The sequence below is a fragment of the Periplaneta americana genome, chromosome 7 (assembly GCF_040183065.1).
Source record: "Periplaneta americana isolate PAMFEO1 chromosome 7, P.americana_PAMFEO1_priV1, whole genome shotgun sequence".
NCBI classification, from domain to species: Eukaryota; Metazoa; Arthropoda; class Insecta; order Blattodea; family Blattidae; genus Periplaneta; species Periplaneta americana.
This window is the reverse complement of record NC_091123.1, coordinates 66,375,896-66,399,368: the sequence shown is the minus strand read 5'-3', so window position 1 is coordinate 66,399,368 and position 23,473 is coordinate 66,375,896. Positions and strand designations below refer to the sequence as shown.

The 23,473-nt window shown below is 34.2% G+C and overlaps 1 protein-coding gene across 2 annotated transcripts in view; it reads left to right on the top strand.

Moving 5' to 3' along the window:
• The window catches only part of su(r) (dihydropyrimidine dehydrogenase su(r)), an 87,932-nt gene that overhangs the window by 48,486 nt on the left and 15,973 nt on the right, over positions 1-23,473 (top strand). For both annotated transcript variants that reach the window (XM_069830841.1, XM_069830840.1), the window contains exons 4-11: positions 2,677-2,838; positions 5,568-5,749; positions 8,077-8,203; positions 8,346-8,496; positions 14,137-14,306; positions 15,442-15,652; positions 18,076-18,260; positions 20,770-20,985. In XM_069830841.1, the coding sequence (XP_069686942.1) occupies positions 2,737-2,838; positions 5,568-5,749; positions 8,077-8,203; positions 8,346-8,496; positions 14,137-14,306; positions 15,442-15,652; positions 18,076-18,260; positions 20,770-20,985 (1,344 nt within the window). In that variant the 5' untranslated portion in view covers positions 2,677-2,736. The remainder of the gene's footprint in view (positions 1-2,676; positions 2,839-5,567; positions 5,750-8,076; positions 8,204-8,345; positions 8,497-14,136; positions 14,307-15,441; positions 15,653-18,075; positions 18,261-20,769; positions 20,986-23,473) is intronic.

Genomic DNA, 23,473 nt, shown 5'->3' with positions numbered 1-23,473 from the left:
TTTATAATGAAAGTTGAGACGTTGACCCCAACAACAATTAAAATATGTAATGATTTGAAAGCACTGAAAATGAAAAAAACAAAACTCTTATGAGAAGTAAAACCATATACCTATATTATATTGTATACAAATATTAAACGAATTTGATACATAATTTTATAATGTATTATATTATTCTATAATATATTATTCTATAATATAATTTGTTATTTATGGAATATAAACAATTATTATTACAACTAGTTTGTCACTGAGAAATAAGGAAAAGCTGTTAACTTCAATTTATTTAAAGCGAAGCATTACTGGATTATGCAATAAGGTAGGCGATGTTTGGATCCTGTGTCTCAACTCTATTCTCAATTATTATCTTAGCGTGTGCTCGATTACACTAACCTCTAGCGCTTGAAAGTGGAACTAAACGCCGCGCACACATAAACAAAACACAGGAAAATTCGCTCATTGTCCATTCTTTGTAATCCCTATTTGCTGGTCACACACGTGGGTACTCTTATCTCTATTGGCTAGCTCTCACAGCACAAACCATAACATTAATACAGACATATTGATATTACCCTAGTTACAAAATTAGATCACAGTTAATCTCCTGGTCTTTTAATCTCTTCATACAGGAAATAACATATGCAGGAGAGCGCATGGTTTTTAAACTGGCGCTATAACGGTAATATTATTTGTCTACTTCGTTCCAATAGATGAGGCAATAGTAAGCACATTCCTTTCACGGTTGATCTCCTGGTTGGAGAACAGTACACCCTCCGTCTCTGTCTTTCAGCGGCAGTAGTTTTAAAACTGTAGAGCGCGACCCTTTACCTGAGATTGGTTTGATAGGGAAATGCAGAAGGATTCTTAATTAATAATAATAATAATAATAATAATAATAATAATAATAATAGTAATAAATATTATAAATATTATCACATTGCATCGAATTGAATTAAATGTAACAAAACACAGAAAAATCAGTTGAGTCAGACGTAAAATAATTATTCTCGCTGAGTTTATATCAGTTTTTGTAATAGTTTTACTTTTATTAGGGTTAATAAAGTTGTTGAATAACACAGTGTGATAAAATAAATTGAATGCTAGGCTTAATTTGAAATAGTAATTTTCTGTACAAATGAATTGACATGTAAATAATAAATTCAACTGCATCAATTCTGATTGTGCTATGTGCAAACTATAAATGTGACAATGTGAAGACAATCTATAAAGAACCTTTTAGTGATTGTAATAAACATTTTATTAACAGTAAGTTTGATTATTTTTGTAATATGTGGGATAAAACCTAAAACCTGTGAACCCTAATTACGTAGCAGAAATAAAGATATTTAAGACGCTTCAAGCAATCCAAGGGATTTCCCCTGTCACTTTTTCTTCTCCTTATTTTGTTCATTAATCTCAAATTTCTTCTTCTTTACGTTTCGTTGATCTATGACCTCAGAATCTTTAAATTGTGAAAGTAATTCTAGAATCTTCCATATACCTTACGAGCAGCTTGAGTGCACATACATGGATCAACAAACATATTTTATCTAAATGTAAATTCCACATCGTCTTGATAAACTACGGGAAAAGTAGAATGATAGCCTGTTGAATTTTGAGCTTGACCGCTACAAGAAAATCTGGTGGTAAAGGTAAAAGATATTCCCTCACATGTCACGAAGAAACGGGGAGACATGGAGGTAGATCTCCATGCTCTCGTGATCTTGGCACTAGAATGAGGTGGTTTGATCGTTTCCACGCCCTGATCACCTTTATCCCTCCAGAAAAGATCCGGTACCGAATTTGACAGAAGGCTGAGTGGACGTTGAGGCCGTTCTCGAAGTTTTGACTAAATTTCTAGTACCATTGTAGCAATGAAGTGAACTCCCAAATATACACAGGCTTGTATGTAAACTAAAGTACTCGTAGAATGCATAAAAGATGCACGTCAGAGTTCACTATATACGAGTATGACGCTTCCCTTATATCGCAAGCTCAGCTGTAGCTTGCACTATATTACGCAGGAATGAATAGTACAGTAGTGCACAACAGACTGAGATGAACTGCACGTATTCAACGCCTCACAAACGTCCTTGAACTTCAGCGCGTACGATAGTCACACTGTGGAAGGTAACGTCTATGTAGTCTGGTGACGTCATAAACGGAGGACTGTTTATGTTATTATTTCACCAGAAAACAAGATACTTAAAATATAAATCTTTATCTGACTGAAAGAAGAGAAGAGATGTAGCTATAATTTGCAATATAAAAATCTTTTAAGAATTGACTGGACAAATAAGTAATTGAGTCTTCCTCAGCGGTGTACTGGTTATTTAACTTGTCACTGTATCCGAGGTTTACGGGTTCAAACCCGGCTAAGGGCAATAAAAATTGTTAGCATGGTTTTCTTTAGAATAAAATTAAAGCTTTGCTTAATGAAGAACTGCAGGCAAAATTTTCTGGTCTTTTCTCACCTACGTCGAAATTTGAAGGTAGCATAATGGACCACTTCAATGGCCTAAATGCGTGGGTTTGTCCGATCCTCAACTCTTCATTCATAAATACCATATCACTCTGTAACTGTTAATGTCTGTAGTAGGACTAAATGTGTAATAGCATTAGTGTTATAACTTGTATAATATATCTATATATTTACTTGCTATTATTTTATTTCAGAATTATTATGGGGCTGCTAAAGCCATTCTATCTGACAACCCTTTGGGCCTGACATGTGGAATGGTGTGTCCTACAAGTGATTTATGTGTAGGAGGCTGCAATTTGCAGGCTGCAGAAGAAGGTCCCATAAATATCGGAGGTCTTCAACAGTTTGCAACAGAGGTATATACCATTTTGCTGAATGTACTCTGTTTATTATACAGTATGTTTCAAAAGTGATGGTAAAAAATTGAGGGATGAGAAGTAAAAACGAAATGAAGCAAAAAGAGTTTCAGTAAATATGGATCCGCAAATTAACCGTTTACGGGATGTCATTTTTTGCTGGTTGGGCCAATGAATCGAGCACCGGGATAGATAAAGGTGCAACATTCATGCTTGGTATGTATGCTGCACTCTCCCCATTCCATTTCCTTCTAAGTGTGAGACGATATCTAAACAGACGATATGGTGGACGGTGATAGGTAGAGGAGGACCTGTACCTAGATCACTGGATTGAAATCCTTTGGATTTTTGTGTTATGCAAAAAGCCTAGTTTACACAACAGACAGCACCACATCTGAAGAATTGCTGCATCTGATTGTAGACGCTTTCCAGCAAATGAAGAATTACCCAGGATTGCTCAAGCGCATTCTTGGGTCTTGGGTCACATTTCTGTTTTAAAATTATTGATTTTACTGTCTCGTGATTGATAAATTAATAAAATTGTCACTGCTTTTTGTTGGAATTACTACTTAGTACTTGTATTTAGCGGATCTCAACCAGCATAAATTGTCACTAACTTGTGAACGTTTAATTTGAAGACCGATGTTTACTGGAACATATTTTATGCTTCTCTTCGTTTTTACTTCTCATTCCTAAATTTTTACCATTACTTTTGAAACACTCTGCATTACTATTACACGATACGTATGTTAGAAATGTACGAAATGGTAACATAATAATTGTCTCTGTTCTACAGCTAACGTAGGCTCCAAATTTCTTTTACTCAACTGACTGAACTCAATGCTTGTTTGTTTAGTGAGTAATATATGTGTGTGTACATATTGACATTATTCTTCAGTATACGCAGAGTAGGCCTACTGTTAAATGGTAGAAATATATGGTATCACTAATTTTACGCATTTCAAAATTTGAGGATTTATCGTAGGGAAATTCATTCATTGCATCTTTGATACTCATTTATTGATTTTATTTATTTATTTATTTATTTATATACTTATCTATTTTATTCATTTTATGTATTTATTTATGTAGTTTATTTATTTATATAATATATATTTACTTACTACTTATTGGTCACCACGCAGCTCAGTCGATACAGAGTTGCGCTCGTGCTTGGATCATTTCCACTTGGGCTGATTACGTGGTTGTGTTTCTTCCGAGATTTTCTTCAAATGTAAGGCAAATGTTAGGTGATCACATAGCGAATCCTCAGTCTTATATCACCAAGTAACATCTCGCTATCACTAATTTCACCGACATTAAATCACCTAGTAGGCTACTTGATTCAGTGTGGTTACCAGAATTTTTCACAATTTCTAGAGACAGATACTGGCATATGAGAAACTACAGTACTTTTAACATTTCTGTTAGTTTCTTTTTCACGCTTGTTGTTATAGAATGAAAATACTCATTCTATTTGTACACTAAAAATATTCGTTTTACTCACCTACCAGGAAGATTTTTTTCAGAAAAGTGAATTTTATTAAGAAAATCTTCTCTGGATCCCAATTTTGCAGCAATTCCTGACAGAGCATGTTGAAGTTGGTTAAGGTAACAAGCAGGCTCTAACAGGTTCTTAACTCATTCTGAATTTTTTGAATGATCACATCATGTTCATTGAAGAAAAAACTCTATCCACTGAAAAATTATTTCCAGAAGGCACGGAGATAGTGCAATAAACTTCTAGGGTTGTTCACAGAAAACATTTCCTCAGAGAGAGAGAGAGAGAGAGAGAGAGAGAGAGAGAGAGAGAGAGAGAGAGAGAGAGAGAGAGAGAGAGTGAGAGTGAGAGAGAAAGAAAATGAGCAAAGAGTGGCATTTTCGTTATTTTACTTTGCTATTTTCCCTGAAAAAAAAATGGCAATAGAAGCTTTGTTCCGAAGAGCTTGACGTAAATACATTTTTCATTGCAAACACATTTTAGGCAATAAAATATATAGAGTGAAAACGGTATAAACTGTCAAAATTATATAGATAATACATATCCGTTTACTGAACAAAATGTCTAGTGAAATTTAAATATTTTTTCTATTCTAATTTTTAATTTGTAAACTGCCATGCGTTTAAGATTAATAGTAGTGTAATATTTGTTCACTTGACTGAACGTGAGCGCTACTGGTAATGAATGACCTTGCGCCCAACACATAGGCTACAAATGCACAACAGAGCATTATTGAAGACATTATTATTTATATGTGCTGGAATAGTAATTAATGTTTTTTAGGTACGGTAATTTATCTTTCCAAATACCTTTATGGATCCTGGTTTCGGAAGAAGGATATCACCACAGTTCGCTAGAGCAATGACTTTCAAAAACACAAATGACTGCTTTAACGTAGGTATCGGGCAGAGTAAAAAATGACTGTCTATTCTCATTTTCAAAAAAGTTAGACTCACAAAACACATTTTTTCTGGGAAAATGCTGATAGGTACAAACAAATATTATTTAATTTTTAAAATTATTTATGCTCTGTTACCTGTATATTTGGCGGTTTATATCGTGTATATCCTATATAAAGAGCTTATAAATTACCCTTTATGTATTTACATCAAAATGCACTTCCTATCCTTCTTTCCTTATTAATAAATTGTGAAAATTGATAAAATTATTACGTACTCTGGAACAACACTAGAAATACAGTACTGTAAAAATTCGTTTGTTATTTCAGGTATTCAAAAATATGAAAATTCCTCAGATAAGACCACCAAATCAACAAGTTGAGAACAGCGATGCAAAAATAGCACTGATTGGTTGCGGACCAGCTTCATTGTCTTGTGCAACATTTCTTGGAAGATTGGGATATTCGGACATTACAATATTTGAGAAAGAGAATTATGTGGGTGGACTCAGGTAAGACTGATAATTGTGGAAGTTCCAGAGAATGGAGAGAGGATGGAGGAAGTGAAGCAGGAGGAGTAGGAAGAGGAGGAGAAGAATGAATGGAGTGGAAGGAGAGGAAGAGCAACAAGTGGAGGATGAAGTGAAAGAAGAGGAGGATAAAGGGAAGGGTGAGGAGGAATAGATAGTGGGAGAGGGAGAGGAAGAGGAGGAAAGGGAGATAGAGGAGATTATGGTGGTGAAAGTAGAGTAAAGATATGTTATGGAAAGAAGGAAACAACGAACGGAACTGTATGTATAGAGTGTCGCACGCGAACTACATCATGTGAATCCTGAATGAAAATGGAAACGAAAATGTCAGTGGCAAACTTTCACCCGAAGAATGTTTAATTGCACGATCTGGCAATACTATATTTTGCAAATAAATGTTACCCCTATAATCGTAGCTCAAGCTATTCGTGCGGTTCTTTAAAATTAAATGTTCACGGTTCTAACCACCTCCCTCACTTTTTTAATTATCTCATTATTTCAATCTTTTATTTTAATTATCTTTCTGTAATGTATGAATTATGTCTGTGTTGCATATTGCGTCTTCGTAATTTCGTAATAAATAAAATTGTTGTTCATCCATTTTTTTAATCATTTTATTACTTTTTTTGTTACAAAGGTAACACAGTAAACATTACATTGCAGCTGACTACTAAGGCATTCTATGTTGTGGAGTATTGCCGAATTTGCAATTAACAATTTTTGAACGTAATTTTGTAACTAACATTTTCGTCTCCATTTCCACCTATGATTCGGATGATGTAGCCATCATGTAGACGCTCATCTTCAATCAATGCTTTTCCCCTCCACTCATCACTTGCGCAAAGAACTTGTTTCAGTTCCTATACTCTATAGATTCTAAAATCGGAGTATATATGCAGCTAATTTAGTCTCCAAACTTATTTGCTTTCGTGTTACACCTGCCATCATTAACAACTAACACTCGAGTGTGAAAGGCGCCAGTGTTAGGAACCATAAAGGCAAATTCTGTTAAAGGTCCTGAACCGTTGAAATCTTTGCACAGAATGCGAAGATTGGTCAACGAAAGTATGAAAGAGGGTAGACGAAATAACGGGAAAACATATTTAAGAGGGCGATACCTAGTAGAAAAGTGAAATATTATTGAGCATGAAAACCAAGTGAATTGAAAAATATATTATGTCGTTATCGTTTCATTGGGGTTTATAAAACATATATGAAATACAGAAAATACGCTGGGACCCATAAAATTTGTCGTTGCAACTGAGTTTATCGTTACATCGGTTTTCGCTCTGTCATAGTAAAAGGAAGAGACAAAAGTGATGTACAGTAGAACCTCTATTATCCGTGGTAATGAAGGGGATGGACTGAACGGTTGATCGAAAAATCGGATAATCCGTACCATGAAAGATTTCGTTATTTCCTCTATGGTCTTGTATTTAACTCGCTATGTAGCGGATCAGAAGTTCACTAATTTAAGTCTGGTTATCAACGACGAGTTTTTAAGGTGCAAGGAAGCCCTTTGTAATGACTGTCTCAGGAAAGATAGGAATAAAGTAGGTCTCATGTCGTAGATTTGCATACTTTTTTACACTTTATCCTTGTTCTTTTTTTCAAAGGCATATTGGTTCCGTTAAGTTCAATGTTAATTGAAAAATGAGTTCTATTCAGTCAATACTTAACATAAAACACAATAAAACATGTTATAATAACATTTACACAAATTTAAAAACAAACGTTTTCGCCAATTTAGATTGGCATCTTCAGGTCGTGTAGGTCGAATGGTTCTTTTTATTAAATCGCGTAGTTGTAACTCCAATCTCGTATTCTGATGCGAGATGAACCACAGTTTCTCTTTCTCAAACCATTCAATTATTTCCATTTTTTTTTCTATATGTAGCACAACACGTTTTTTGTTATCATCAGTGGAAGACATTTTATATACAAGTTACATTATAAAACGGCAATTCGAACAGTAGACAATGTTGTGTAACGATAAAGGCTTGTAATAACACTCTCTAGCAAAAACATTTAGAACCTACTTGCACAAAACAGCACTTCATTTAAATTATTTATTTCTGAAGAAAAAGAAGAGCAAGAAATAGACAGTCGGATAATCCGCCAATTGGTTAATAGGGTGATGGATAATCGGGATTCTACTGTATATGTCATTATGATTAGCCTATACAGTGCAGTCGCGTCGCTGTTGATCCGAAATAAAGCATTATCATGCAGTAACTATTGATAGGCTACTTTGTACAAAATACTTGTAGTATTGTCTTGTATTGAATTGTCGTATTTATTTCTTTCAGTTCTTCAGAAATACCACAATATCGTTTGCCATATAATGTTGTCAGCTTTGAAATAGACTTGGTGAAAGATCTGGGTGTAAAAATAGAAACAGGTCGAGCTCTGGCGAAACATGACCTCACCATTAAGGTAAGATGCATATCAATATATAAATATTATTTTCATTACTGTACCGTATTCATTTAACTTAGTGATAAGTCTCACATATTCTTCGAATTTATTTGCTGATTAATAAATATGTAGGTTAACAGACATAAATAATTCTTTCTAGGGCTTAATAGAAGATGGATATAAGGCTGTCTTCTTGGGGATTGGGCTTCCTGAGCCGAAGATTATTCCAGAGTTTGTGGGATTAACTGAAGATATGGGGTTTTATACTTCGAAGTCATTTCTGCCAGTTGTTTCGAAAGGAAGCAAAGCAGGTTTGTAAATACAATATGGTTACAGTAAATCCATAGATCACCACAGTAAGGAGATGGTTGAAAACCTTACATACTTACTTACTTACTTACTTACTGGCTTTTAAGGAACCCGGAGGTTCATTGCCGCCCTCACATAAGCCCGCCATTGGTCCCTATCCTGAGTAAGATTAATCCAGTATCTACCATCATATCCCACCTCCCTCAAATCCATTTTAATATTATCTTCCCATCTACGTCTCGGCCTCCCCAAAGGTCTTTTTCCCTCCGGCCTCCCAACTAATACTCTATATGCATTTCTGGATTCGCCCATACGTGCCACGTGCCCTGCCCATCTCAAACGTCTGGATTTAATGTTCCTAATTATGTCAGATGAAGAATACAATGCGTGCAGCTCTGCTTGTGTAACTTTCTCCATTCTCCTGTAACTTCATCCCTCTTAGCCCCAAATATTTTCCTAAGAACCTTATTGTCAAATACCCTTAATCTCTGTTCCTCTCTCAAAGTGAGAGTCCAAGTTTCACAACCATACAGAACAACCGGTAATATAACTGTTTTATAAATTCTAACTTTCAGATTTTTTGACAGCAGACTAGATGACAAAAGCTTCTCAACCGAATAATAACAGGCATTTCCCATATTTATTCTGCGTTTAATTTCCTCCCGAGTGTCATTTATATTTGTTACTGTTGCTCCAAGATATTTGAATTTTTCCACCTCTTCGAAGGATAAATCTCCAATTTTTATAGTTCCATTTCGTACAATATTCTGGTCACGAGACATAATCATATACTTAGTCTTTTAGGGATTTATTTCCAACCCTATCGCTTTACTTGCTTCAAGTAGAATTTCCGTGTTTTCCCTAATCGTTTGTGGATTTTCTGCTAACATATTCATGTCATCCGCATAGACAAGAAGCTGATGTAACCCGTTCAATTCCAAACCCTCTCTATTATCCTGAACTTTCCTAATGGCATATTCTAGAGCGAAGTTAAAAAGTAGAGGTGACAATGCATCTCCCTGCTTTAGCGCGCAGTGAATTGGAAAAGCATCAGATAGAAACTGGCCTATACGGACTCTGCTGTAAGTTTCACTAAGACACATTTTAATTAATCGAACTAGTTTCTTGGGAATACCAAATTCAATAAGAATATTATATAAAACTTCTCTCTTAACCAAGTCATACGCCTTTTTGAAATCTATGAATAACTGATGTACTCTACCCTTATACTCCCATTTTTTCTCCAATATCTGTCGAATACAAAAAATCTGATCAATAGTCGATCTATTACGCCTAAAACCACACTGATGATCTCCAATAATTTCATCTACATATGGAGTTAATCTTCTCAAAAAGGATATTCGACAAAATTTTATACGACGTCAACAAAAGTGATATTCCTCGAAAGTTACTACAGTTAGTCTTGTCCCCTTCTTAAAAATAGTACGATTATGGACTCCTTCCATTGTTCTGGTACAATTTCCTTTTCCCAAATTGCAAGTACAAGTTTATAAATTTCGTTAGATAATGTGCTTCCACCCTCTTGTATTAATTCTGCTGGAATTTGATCAATACCTGGAGACTTGTACTTTTTCAGATTTTCTATTGCAATTTCGACTTCAGAAAGTGTGGGTTCCGGTATAAATGGCTCAGCAGTTTGTGTTTGAATTTCGTCCCGATCATTTCTATTTGGCCTATGTATATTTAGTAGTTGCCCAAAATAGTTTTTCCATCTATTCAGGATTGAATGAGAGTATGCAAGCAAGTCACCATTCTCATCCTTGAAAACCATCTATTTAAAAGCCTTCACTAACTACAAAGCAAGCCTCAGCGCTGAAAAAGACAGACTTTAATTACTGGATACTGTATCTTGAGGGAACACATGCATAGGATTGCAATTTTATGACAATGAAAACGCAAAGGTTAGGATTCTGGGCTAGAAGAGTCTGCCTATCACGTAATTTGTTAATGTAATTCATTGATTCTCCATGAAAGTCAGTTGTTTAGTACCGGTATCATAAATCTGGTGCAGAGAAATTCATTAAAAAAATATTTGCATCCATTGAAAGAATACTTGCCTCAGCCCTTCAAACTGAGATGTTTCAAAACTGTTTAATTAGGCTAACTTCGCTTTTTTAATTTACAAATATGAACATAATGACTCCATTGGAACTAAAATACTTGGGGTTACTCTAACCCATCCAAGGTTTCATCTCTTTCCTGAAAAAGATTCTGAAAGAAATAAGGGAACATAATTTCATGAACATTTTTGAAAAAGTCACAGAAAAAGAGGAAGATGATGAACCACCTCTCAAAAAACTCAGGATGTATACTACAGAGGATGTCTCAGAATACAAACTTCTGTTAGTGAAGATTTTACATAATATATTAATTAAAATAAATAATATATTTCTGTCTATGGGAAAACTTGACTTCTTCTGCTTACTGAACAGTAACATATATGACATATACAACAGAAACTTTCTTGAAATGTCTTTAAGAACCCTGGAGATGCAAATTACTAGCCTACATTTTTTGATATCATCCGATTGAAGAATGAATTGTCTGTTCTATATTGTTCTCAAGAGTGTAAAGATAAGCCTGTTATTGAATTGATTAAGTTTATGAATGAAAATGATCTGCAAATTGGACTAAAAAAAGTACAGTATATAAACTTCCTAAATTGATTGTCACAATTTCTACTACAACAGTTACAGCTGAAAGGACCTTTTCTGCATTGCGAAGGATAAAACATACTGCAGGTCAACTCAAGGAAAAAAAAGAGTATCTTTGCTAGCAGTGTTGTCAATTGAAAAAACTTTACTTAATGACTTAAAAATTCGACCTGTGTTTTATGATGAGGTGATAGAGAAGTTTATAGAGAAGAACTGGACAGTGGACTTTATCTTCAAGTGAAAGATTGCTATGATGATTCTTCACCTTCCCTTAACTGCTCTATAAAACATTTGCAAGTAGGGTTTATATTATTACATTTACACCAGTTTTTTTGTGTGCGCGTGCGTGTGTGCGTGCGTGCGCACAATCTCTCAAATTGTGTAATAGACTTTATAATAGTGGATACATATTTTTTATTCACATAAAAAATAAATAGGCTACCAGTACTGTGACTATCTTGTTTAGGTTAGATATATTATTATAACTGTAAGTAAGCATGCCCAAAATTTTGATGCTCAGGATTCGTCCCTGGTAATAAAGCATCTGCAATTTGTGAACGCAAGTTCGTTCAAAGACATTAGCACTAGTACTGTATTGTACAGTATATCAAAATACTGTGACATATATCTCGTCTTGGTGATATTTGCAACATAGCTGAGACACTAACAAGCAGAAAGATATAGCAGTAGCTAAGGGGTGCAGATTCCAGGTACCAGGTCGCTTATTTTCTAGAAAATAATCAGCATAATTTGAGTATGGATATAATCAGATGAACCTCATAAAAAATAAATTAAGATTGTCATTAAAAAGTAGAAACAAACATTTCATGTTATTTGATGATGTGTAATATGAATGGACCCGTAGTAAGGAATTTGATCTTTCAAGATCTGTGAACCAGTGCTTTTTAGTAGCAAGACCACAAGACAAATTCACAGTCACAAATGATGATGCAAGAATTAGATCATTATTATGTAAGATTGTCAGTCCATGTTGAATATTTTTTTTACACTTTGTAAAGTGTAGCTTGACACTAGTGTTCACTACGTACTGCTAGGAGCTGACGAGAAGAAGAGCGGGGCATGAGGAGAGGGACGCGGTTATCGCTGTTAATCCCCGCTGCACGTGGTATTAAGCATTGAACTGTACTAATCATTCACAAAACTTGCGCTCTTGCTCTTGCACAGTCGTGTTATGAATCCATGCGTTGCGGTTACTAATATTGTTTCATTTTCATTACAGTGTTTATAAACATCGTGTTTTATTCGTCAAAATAACTAAGTTAACGGTAATATTAGTTAATTTCGCATAGATATACAGTATTTTATAATGGAATCACAGAGGAAAAAAGGAAAAACAATACACAGTGAGGCCCGGGATATTTTTTGAAGGGTTATATATAGGGTGATGAGGAAGCACGACAAGGGAAACTTAGCCACAAGTGAAACAAGCAAATTTACGAATATCTCATTACACTGGTTTTTCAGTCAGTACAATAACAGGAATTCTAGAGAAGGTGCTCATGCTGGTGAGACTTCCCTTTCTACTCCAGGGAAACACAGAAATCGCCAAGAGGAAAAAAATGTTCATTTGGACAATTTTGATAAGAGGGTAATTCGAGATATTAGTGAATTTTATTCAGTGAGAAAACAGGTGCCCACATGTCCAAAACTGTTCCCTACATTGAAAGAAAAAAATTAGTTTCCATGGGGGGGGGGGGACATTCTTTGAGAAGGGTTTTGAAAAATATGGGTTATAAATGGAAAAAATGTTACAATGCGAAGAAAATATTAGTTGAACGTCCACATATTATTGATTGGCGTTGTGTGTATCTGAGGACAACACGGCGATTCAGGGACAACATCGCCGAAAGTGATACTAGTGACTCGAGTGACTCACAATCAGATGAAGAAAGTGACGACACCAAGCTTGCCCGTCCACTGCCGGACAGCGAATAGCCTATGGAGCTCAACTTTCATCATATCACTTGAGTTAAATTAAATAATTTTTTTTTTGTATACCAGAATTATAAGCAGCGTTTATTGTTGCTGAAAATCGTTACAATATAATATTAGTTTAATAACACTTTGCTCTTTTGTTTTCACAGATTACCTATGCATTGTTTGCATCTATTATAAAGTCGACATAAATTCATTAATATTTATTTTATTTCATTTTATTAATATTCTTTTATAATTCTGTTGTACAAACAATGGGGTATGAAACTCGTACAATATAAACTTATTGATTATATACTATTATTACATTAATGTACACAATTTTTTTAGATTAAATTATTTTTAAATTGTCGAATTCTTGAATAAAGTAACTTAAGAAAATTAAATGTAAGTACTTAAATGCTTGAGAATAACTTATAACTTAATGTATTGTTAACGGTTAAAAAAACTTCTTTCGCATTAAAATGTTAAAATAGAAACGCGACTAATATTTTCAGGACACGTAGTACTAAAATGCATGCGATAGAAATGTTATGACTCTAGTATTATGTCACGCATTCCTTCCGCTCTTCTTCTCGTCAGCTCCTAGCAGTATTTAAAGCTTTATTTCTAATACACCTCATTAACATTTTTTTACGGTTTAAAAGTTTAGAAAATCTAATACCGAGATCAATGCCAGTAACAACTCTATTATTGATAAGAATCCAAGCTGGTGAGGCCCAAAATATTTGGGCTGACTTCTCAAATGAGAGAAAATATCTGGATTCCTGCAATAGTAGGCCTATGTTCTAATAACAGTTTTCCATGTGTTTCGATAATGACCCATTTGACTTGACAGTTACTAACCATGACATCTAAGAACTTACGAACATAACGAATGAGCGTGGACCTTTTTTTTGTGTTAACATTAATCTGTGTTATGTCTGCTATTCCAGTGCTTCTCTTGGACGACATTTTCCGAACATCCTGTAATTTATTGTTTCATTAATTAAGAATAATTTTAACTTGTAGGTATGTGTGGATGTAAGAGTATTTTACCGTCCCTTCATGGCAATGTAATTGTGCTTGGAGCCGGTGACACTGCATTTGATTGTGCCACGTCAGCTCTGAGATGTGGAGCTAAGAAAGTGTTTGTTGTATTTCGCAAGGGCTTCAGGAATGTTCGAGCAGTGCCTGAGGAGGTGAGTAAATACTTCACATTACTTCTTAACACGATTGTATCACCTATCTCCTTTCACGATGTATTTATTTCCCTGAGGTTTTTATAAATTCTCCATTTTGAGGAGAAGGATTGAAAATAAAGTGGTCCCGTAAGGTAATAGTGACAAAATGTGGCCACAAGGCAGCGTCAAAGCTGATTGCATTAGTTGTAGTACTATCTCTTGTTTCTTCTAGTGCAATTCAGAAATGTGAGAGGAATTTTCATTTTTCCCAAATTCAGAGTTAAGTTTACTTTGGCTCTCCACAGTTTAGTAGCTGTGGTGGATTGTTGTCCTTTATATCAAAATCAAAATGTTAACATGTTCATAACTTTTGTAACTGTAAATATCTCTGAGTAAAGAGTTACTGCTAGTAACACCTGAAGAAAAATGCTTGCTCAATGATCAATGTTGTTTTTCCTGTTGTATTTCAGTAGCTTTTCGTTTTCTTTTATTGCCTCCTGACTGAAATTTGGTTGGGAATTTAATTTTCAGTTCTGGACATTCCTATAAATAGACTTTAACACTACTACTACTACTACTACTACTACTACTACTACTACTACTACTACTACTACTACACATCGATAATAGTCCTATACCAACAAAAATTAGATAACCTACAAGGAACACCAACACTAGGCACTTGGTTTAATGAGACGGTCTTGATTTAATCACAGTTTAATGCTCATTACAAAGAGAACTGACAATGTTGTTGACTTTGACTGCTGCGTTTATTATTAAATAGGCACAATGTTACAAGTTGAATATATTAAACTCTGCAGTCAACTAATCACTCTAAACTTAAAACAATAAAGTAAGTTTTGTTGCTGTTTCTAACATAATAGAAATTAATTAATTACGTACCGTAATTACCTGTTAATAATGACCTATTTCCTCAAATCTGATTTTCAGTTGGCAGAGTTGTTATCTATTTCAATTGTTATAAATCACTTTAAAAAAAAAGTTTGTTCTTGAATTCTAAGGCCCCTAGAATCTTGAGGCTCTGAGCAGAGGCACCATAGACTCCTGCCTAAATCAGGCTCTGTATGTTACAATTATTATAGGCTACTTAAAAATGTTATTATTGACTTTGAAAGTTGGTTATTTTATGCAGGTTGAATTAGCTCATGAAGAGAAGTGCGAATTCATACCATTCCAATCACCAAAGCAAGTAATAGTTAAAGGGAACAAAATTGTGGCAATAGAATTCTACAGAACTGAACAAGACGAAAATGGAAAGTGGGTTGAAGACAAGGAGCAGGTAACAAGACTGAAGGCTAACTACATCATCTCTGCATTTGGTTCTGGGCTATATGACAAGACAGGTATGTTTCTTTTCATTATCAGTTTTCATCATAATTATATGCATGCATGCACATACACATGGTGATTCATGACAAATGAACGGATTTTTAAATGCTAAAAAACTTTAAATTTTTTTATGTAGGCCTATTACAAAAAATAAAAAATTATTTATAAAAAATTTAAAAAATCTTGATTCATTATTACATAATCAAACTAATTTTATATGTCGTTGTTCAGTCAACTGTCCGAAGTAAGTGACACCAATAAGGCATCACTCATGAGGCAACTAAACCAGAAGATATTGGTATAGGTTGGCCATGATTTTATATGTAAAATGAAAGCTAATATACATCTTGATTATACAACCTTTAACACTGAATCACTTCGGGTTATGTATTATTTAGCTTTTGCGTGTTCAAATATTATAATACCTGGTTAACTAGTTTCAGCCTGTTATGGGCCATCTTCAGAACTGGTTGGTGGTGGTCTTGGCGCCTTTTGTTTGCGTTTTCGTGGGGGTGTGTTTGTGTAGTGTAATGTGGAGTCAATGAGTGTGTGTGTTCTGAAATTGATTTGTGTGTTGAGAATCTCATTTGGATATGTTTTTGTGTGTCTATTTATTTCGTATGGGTCTAGTGTGTTTAGTTTCTGGCTTTTTGGTTGAATATGTAGAATTTCCGTGTCTGTGTTTATGTCGTTGTGGGTGTGGTTAGCATTTGTGATGTGTTCTGCATATGTGGAAGTGTTTTGTAATGTTGTTATGGCTCTGATGTGTTCTTTGTAACGTGTTTGAAATGATCTGCCTGTCTATTCTATGTAGAGGTTGTTGAATTTTAGTTTATATATTGAACAGACAGACAGATCTGCCTGTCTGTTCTATGTAGAAGTTGTTGAATTTGAGTTTATACATTGAACAGACATTGTACTAATTGGGAGAAAAAGTATGTCTAAACGCTTACCTTACATTCTGGCAAGCAGTGACCAGAGCATTGGAATGATGCAACCAGATAGTTTTTATATACCGTAGTTTTTATTTTGCTTTTTAGTACTCTGTAGCCTACATGTATAAGTAATAGAGTACAGCACATGGCATGAGTGTAAATTTTTCACAAAAATATTACAATAGAAGTGATAGGAAGTACACTATGAGGAGGCCAGATTAGCGAGAGTCTAGTGTACTTGTTATACGCACATGAGGTATTGAAGCAAGATATAATATATTTTAATCATATAGCTTTTAAATATAAATTTTCGTAAATTGAATTATAATACCAGTACAGTACAGTGCTAGAAATTGAGGCGTTCTCTGGAACAAGAACTTGACTAGAAAATATTGAATTTGAGTTACAGAGTGTCTAACATTTTAAATCTGGTGCAACAACATTCATACGTTTCCAGAAGGCGCTGTGTTTGTAGGAGGGAAATAATATTTTGTCAAGAAGGAGATGTGATATTAAGGATTCAATATATGCTGGAAATGGAAAAATGATGTAATGCATGTTGAGTTTGTTATTCCAGGGAACGAGTATTACACTGTAGATACTGGTGTATATAGTTATTTTATGTATATTATTTGTTGAAAATTAATTAGGTATAAATGTACAGCTTTAGACACAAAAAAGACTGCTCTCCTGTAGCGTGAATTTTGTCTAAGTCCACTTTGGGCAGCGCCTGGTTCACAGACTAGGGAAAGGATGTTTATTTTGCACCTAATTTGCTCCTTGAATACCAGTATATATCTTCGTTATAGATTATTCATAACACTTGACCTACAAACAGACAGTAACAAACAAAACAAAGGAAAAACAGAGCAGAGTCGTGTGTAAAGGGTCCCAAACACACTAGTTTAACTACATAAAAGAACTAACATGGAGACCGCTCTACTTTAATGTCAAGATTTGTGTCTGGAAAATTTTGGATGAAAGTATGGCCAAATCCATAACACATGTGTCTCGGCTTTTTTCTTTATAGGCCTGGGTTCAAGAGAAAAAAAAATTTGAAAATTATGAGTCAAACAATTGTAGAGTAACTATTGCTGCAACAAGAAATGATGTGGTGGCATGGCTCAGGCAGTAGTGCAGTGGACACAAGTCTAGACAGTGCATGAAGTTCGTGTTCGAATACTTTTCGTCGTTTTCTTTTGTTTTTATTTTAATAATTACACATATTTCTATCTTCTTAAGGTAATTTCGTTTTGCAATGCATACGAAAATTAATGGTTTGAAGAATAAATTTTCATCTTACATTGTGTCGTATTACATTGCATTGACACAAAGTATTTCTTCAGATGATTCACATTACTACACATGAGTGATTTATTGTAAACATAGTGTATTGGCACTTTATATCCGGTGCGCACATTAGCCATGTAATTAGGGCATTATAGTATAGTTGAATAAAAAAAGATATTATGAACATATATATATGTCATTTTTATTTGAAGTGGTGGATGCCATTGCGCCCCTGAAGTTAAATAAATGGGGACTTCCTGAAGTCAATTTTGAAACAATGCAGAGCAGTGAGCCTAATGTTTTTTGTGGCGGAGACCTGGCTGGGGTCGCGGAAACAACAGTTGAATCTGTCAATGATGGAAAAACTGCAGCATGGTTCATACATAAGTATCTTCAGGTAAGATCTATGAAGTTTCGTCTCTATAGTGCTAATGATTGCTTGAATAACACAGGAAAGAATTACTGAACACAAATATAGGTCTATTATGAAATAAAAGACATGGGTAAACCATCAAAGTAAAAATGAGTCTATGTACTTTCTAAAACCTGTTTAGACAACAAGAAAATCATTGCTGTTTGTTTTAAAACTACAAATAGGCTATGAAAGTATTGCTAGTACCAATTAAGATACTTCTGAAATTTTACTAGTGGGCAGAGATGAATTCAGTTATTTTGAATTCTGCAAGTCTGCAATTTCTTTTATTATTAATTACACAGATGACCCTTAATGAACTAGTGGTACATATACACACGATACATATACACACACGATTATCATCATCATCATCATCATCATCATTATTAAGGATTAGGCAACAGTGCTTGTTTCATCTTCACAATGTTAAACTCCATCTTTTCCTTGGATGCCCGACATCCCTCCTAATGATCGATAGATAGATACTAGGACTGGAATTCTTTCATCGTTCATTCGATTTAAATGTATTCTTCACTTTTCTTCATATTCTATTTTTTTTTATTTTTAATTTTTTAATTTTATTTTATTTTTTGTTTAAACTGTATATGTTAATCTATGTAGAGATTAAGTTTTGGTCCTACAGAATTATCTGTAATAGTAAGGCCACTAAGGGAAAGAACCAAAGGAGAAGGATTCGATCCGGAGCAGTGGGTTGAACTTCGGCGTAGCTCAGTGGTTAGAGCACCCAGTACATACAACTGGGAGACCCAGGTTCGATCCTCGTCTCATACTCTACGTATATATTCAATTAAGCCTTGACCTGCTCTAAAGCTTCTTTGGAGTCTGAGAGAGTGATAGGTGTAAAATTAACAGTTTACCTTCACATACATAGGTATGATACATAATTTCTTTTGAAGACGAATTCTGTGGTTACGGTAGATTTTCAAAATACAACTAGCTTCAGTGTTTTTTTTCTTAAGTAATTTCTTTGTGATTATTCTGTATGCAAGCTGCGACATCCAAAATGTGTTGAAGTAATGTCTCTTGTTTCCATTTTGTGTTGTGGTCCACGCAACTAAATTTTGGTCAAGATCTCGACACAGAAGTCATATGGTGACATGTGTTTCATTATGATGAGTAACAGTACAGGTAGTTATTTGTTCCGAATTGGATCCGTGCTTAAAAGTTTCAAAAGTCACATTCTGAAGTTACGACTTCTCTTCATGAATCATCCTGTATTATTATTTATGGATTGTTAATAAACGAGGAATGTCATGCGGACAATGGACAGAAGCTATTAAAATGAGACTGCAATATAATCCCAGTGCGATCTGCCTTAATACATTCCGTTGCAGAAGATGTGACGAGTTTGAAACTTTACTTCATGTATTAGGGTTATGTCGTAAAGAGGAGATGATGAGAGTTCAGTCATAATACCGTATGTCTATTGATTTGCTGAAAGCCTACGAAAATAACATTTGCAACTATATGAAGAAGTTGGTTGTCTTTCTCAAGATGGTTAGACGAGATGGGTTGACATCGTTGTTATTGACTGTAAAAAAAGGCACTGATGTGGTGATTGATCCAACTGTTCGATTTGAAGAGAATTAAGAATAGCCATCATTATTATGTGAAGAGAAAATATCTTTATATCAACTGTGTTGTGACGATCTTGGGATTTAAGTACTCCATCGTCTCCTAGTGGGAGGTTATTGGATTAATGTTTGGAGTTCACACCTGTGGAGTAACGGCTAGTGTGTCTGGCTGCAAAACCAGGTGGCTCGGGTTAAGGGCAAGTTACCTGGTTGAGGTTTTCCCGGGGTTTTCCTCAACCCAATATGTGCAAATGTTGGGTAACTTTCGGTACTGGACCCCGGACTCATTTCACCGGAATTATCACCTTCATCTCATTCAGATGCTAAATAACCTAAGATGTTGATAAAGCGTCGTAAAATAACCTACTAAAAAAAATTAATGTTTGGAGCCAGGTGAACAATTCCCAAGGAGACTTAAATTCCTGACCAAAATTAAAATGCCTGTTGCTGTTATACAGGCCATAACTGACTCCACATTGAAAAACTCACTCAGAACTTTTAGACATCATTTATACACTGGTACAGTACTTAAATTTTGTGTCAAGTTTTAAATAATGAATTAAAAGACAGAGTGTGTCCACTTACTGCCAATAGACAGCATTTGAAATTAATTTATCTTATTGATATTAGCCTACATATTTCGGCATGAATTGATTAGGAGACCAATCATATTGATTCTCTAATTGTGGCGGATGTCTAAGTGGATTATCTCTCTCTTTCACTACATTTTTACCATATAAAGCGCTAGATATATTATTTTAAGTTCAGAATTAGGCCAAGTGTTGCAATAGTAATTTATTATTACAAAATTTTACATATGGTTTCATACAGTACAATTGTGTGGTGAAAACGACATTACACTTACATTGCTAAATTAATATATATCAATGTTTCAGAATCAAGTTGGAGTACAGGTGCCTGAAGAACCTCAGCTTCCGAAGTTTTACACTCCTATTGATGAGGTAGATATCAGCATTGAAATGTGTGGAATGAAATTTATAAACCCATTTGGACTGGCATCAGCTCCTCCTACTACTTCCAGTGCTATGATTCGAAGAGCATTTGAAGCAGGCTGGGCATTTGCTGTGACAAAAACATTTTCGTTAGATAAGGTACGTGTCACAAATATATCAATTGTGTTCTTGTAGTTCTTTGTCACTATTACTGTTTAATATCTTTCTGAATGAATGGAATCGAATTTACAAAACTGACACCCTATTAACAAACGCAACAAAAATAAATAACTTAACCCTTCTTTTGCTTTAAGAGTGGAGTTTGGACTCTGAAACAAAAAACAAAGATGAACTGAAAGCAGTGTTAGTCTCCTTTTCCAAGCTATTTAGGCTATATAATTTTTTCAATAGTAAAACCAGTGTATAAAAATAGAGATGAATCTACTATTGGTAATTATAGACTCATATCACTATTAACAATATTTTCAAAAGTGTTTGAGAAAATGATGTAACTTACCGGTATGATAGTTTACTAGTATACCATTAATCAGAATCGAAAAAAATATGTATATATTAGCTTTAGAACACTTTTGCATTTAGGAAACGAATAACAGAGAGTTTTTTAATTCAAAATTATATGTTGGCGGAATATTATGCGATTGAGATAAAGGATTTGACTGTGCAGAAACACAATGTATTGATAAACAAATTAAGATTTTATGGTATTATCTAACCTTAGGTTATGCATCTTACTTATCAAATATAAAAAAGTAGAAATAAAATTTATTAAATAGTTAGAAAGTTACTCGCTCAGAATTTAGGAATATTAAATATGGAGTTCTCCAGGGATCAGTGTTAGGTCCATTATTGTTTCTAATATAATATTAATGATTTAGTCTCAACATAAATGATTTATACCAGGTAATCGTATTTGCTATTTCATATCATATAATATTATTTGCAGATGATACAAGTGTGATTATCTCAAATAAACTATATGATTATTTTATAAATTCTACTACTAGAGCATTAAAGCTGATGAATGGTTGGTTCAATCAAATAAATTAACACTTAATGTTGATAAAGCCAGTGTAATCTAATTTAATACACATAACAGTGCTAGTTTTGCTACAATGTTAGATTGAATGGAATTGATTTCAAAGAATCTATAAGCATAAAGTTTCTTGGTTTGGAATTAGATAATCACTTGAACTGAAAAAACATATAGAATATATTACTCCTAAATTGAGTTCTGCTTGTTATTAAGATTCTTATATTCTAATGGCGATATTAATATCTTTAAAGTGTCATACTTATCATACTTTCATTCTACAATGGAATATTAATTAATATTTTAACATATACATCTTGATTACACAACTTTTAACACTATATACTTCGGAATATGTAACACGAGAAGGACATACAATACACATTCCGAAGTAATATTTTAGCTAAATTAATTTGTATTTATTATTATTATTATTATTATTATTATTATTATTATTATTATTATTATTATTATTATTTAGTTAGTTAGTTAGTTAGTTAGTTAGTTATGGCTTTTAAGGAACCTGGAAGTTCATTGCCGCCCTCATATAAGCCTGCCGTTGGTCCCTATCCTGAGCAAGATTAATCCAGTCTCTACAATCATATCCCACCTACATCAAATTCATTTTAATATTATCCTCCGATCTACGTCTCGGCCTCCCAAAGATCTTTTTCCCTCCGGCCTTCCAACTAACACTCTATATGCATTTCTGGATTCACCCATACGTACTACATGCCCTGCCTATCTCAAATGTCTCGATTTAATATTCCTAATTATGTCGGATGAAGAATACAATGTTTGCAGTTCTATCCAGTGCTGCCATGGTAATTTTTCTCTTGGCCATACGCCACACCCCTTGTTTTATCCCTTGAAGTATATTTTACTCTCCTCTCTCTATCTCTCCGACTGTCATTTAATGATTTTTTTAATATTAAAGAAGAAGTAAAGAAATTGTTTTTCTTTGTATTTTAATTGTACAACAAGCTTGATTTAAAGAATACACCATGTCTCGATGAATCTTGGAGTGTGTATTTACAGCACTTCTTGTTTTTCAACCATTATTTTATAAGATTATGGATTCCAGTGCTGCAGAGGTGGACAATTTTTGTTTATGAACATCAAAATGCATTAGGAACAGCAAGAGATGAACTAAGATCTGTACAGATCTCTGCGTACAAAACTTAGGCACCCATATGCCGTATGGCTCCATACAGACAAACTTTACTTTTTCCTATACAATTAATTAAAAAAAAATGTAGGTTCCCATATGATGTATGGCCCTGTATGGCCTCCATGACAGCACTGGTTGTGCTTTGTGTAACTTTCTCCATTCTCCTATAACTTCATCCATCTTAGCCCCAAATATACTCTAAGTACCTTATTCTCAAACATCCTTAACCTCTGTTCCTCTCTCAAAGTGAGAGTCTAAGTTTCACAACCATATACAACAACCAGTAGACCTAATGTAACTGTTTTATAGATTCTAACTTTCAGCTTTTCAGAAAACAGACTGGATGAGAAAATGTTCTGAACTGAAAAAAAAAAAAATAAATAAAAAATAATAATAATAATAATAATAATAATAATAATAATAAT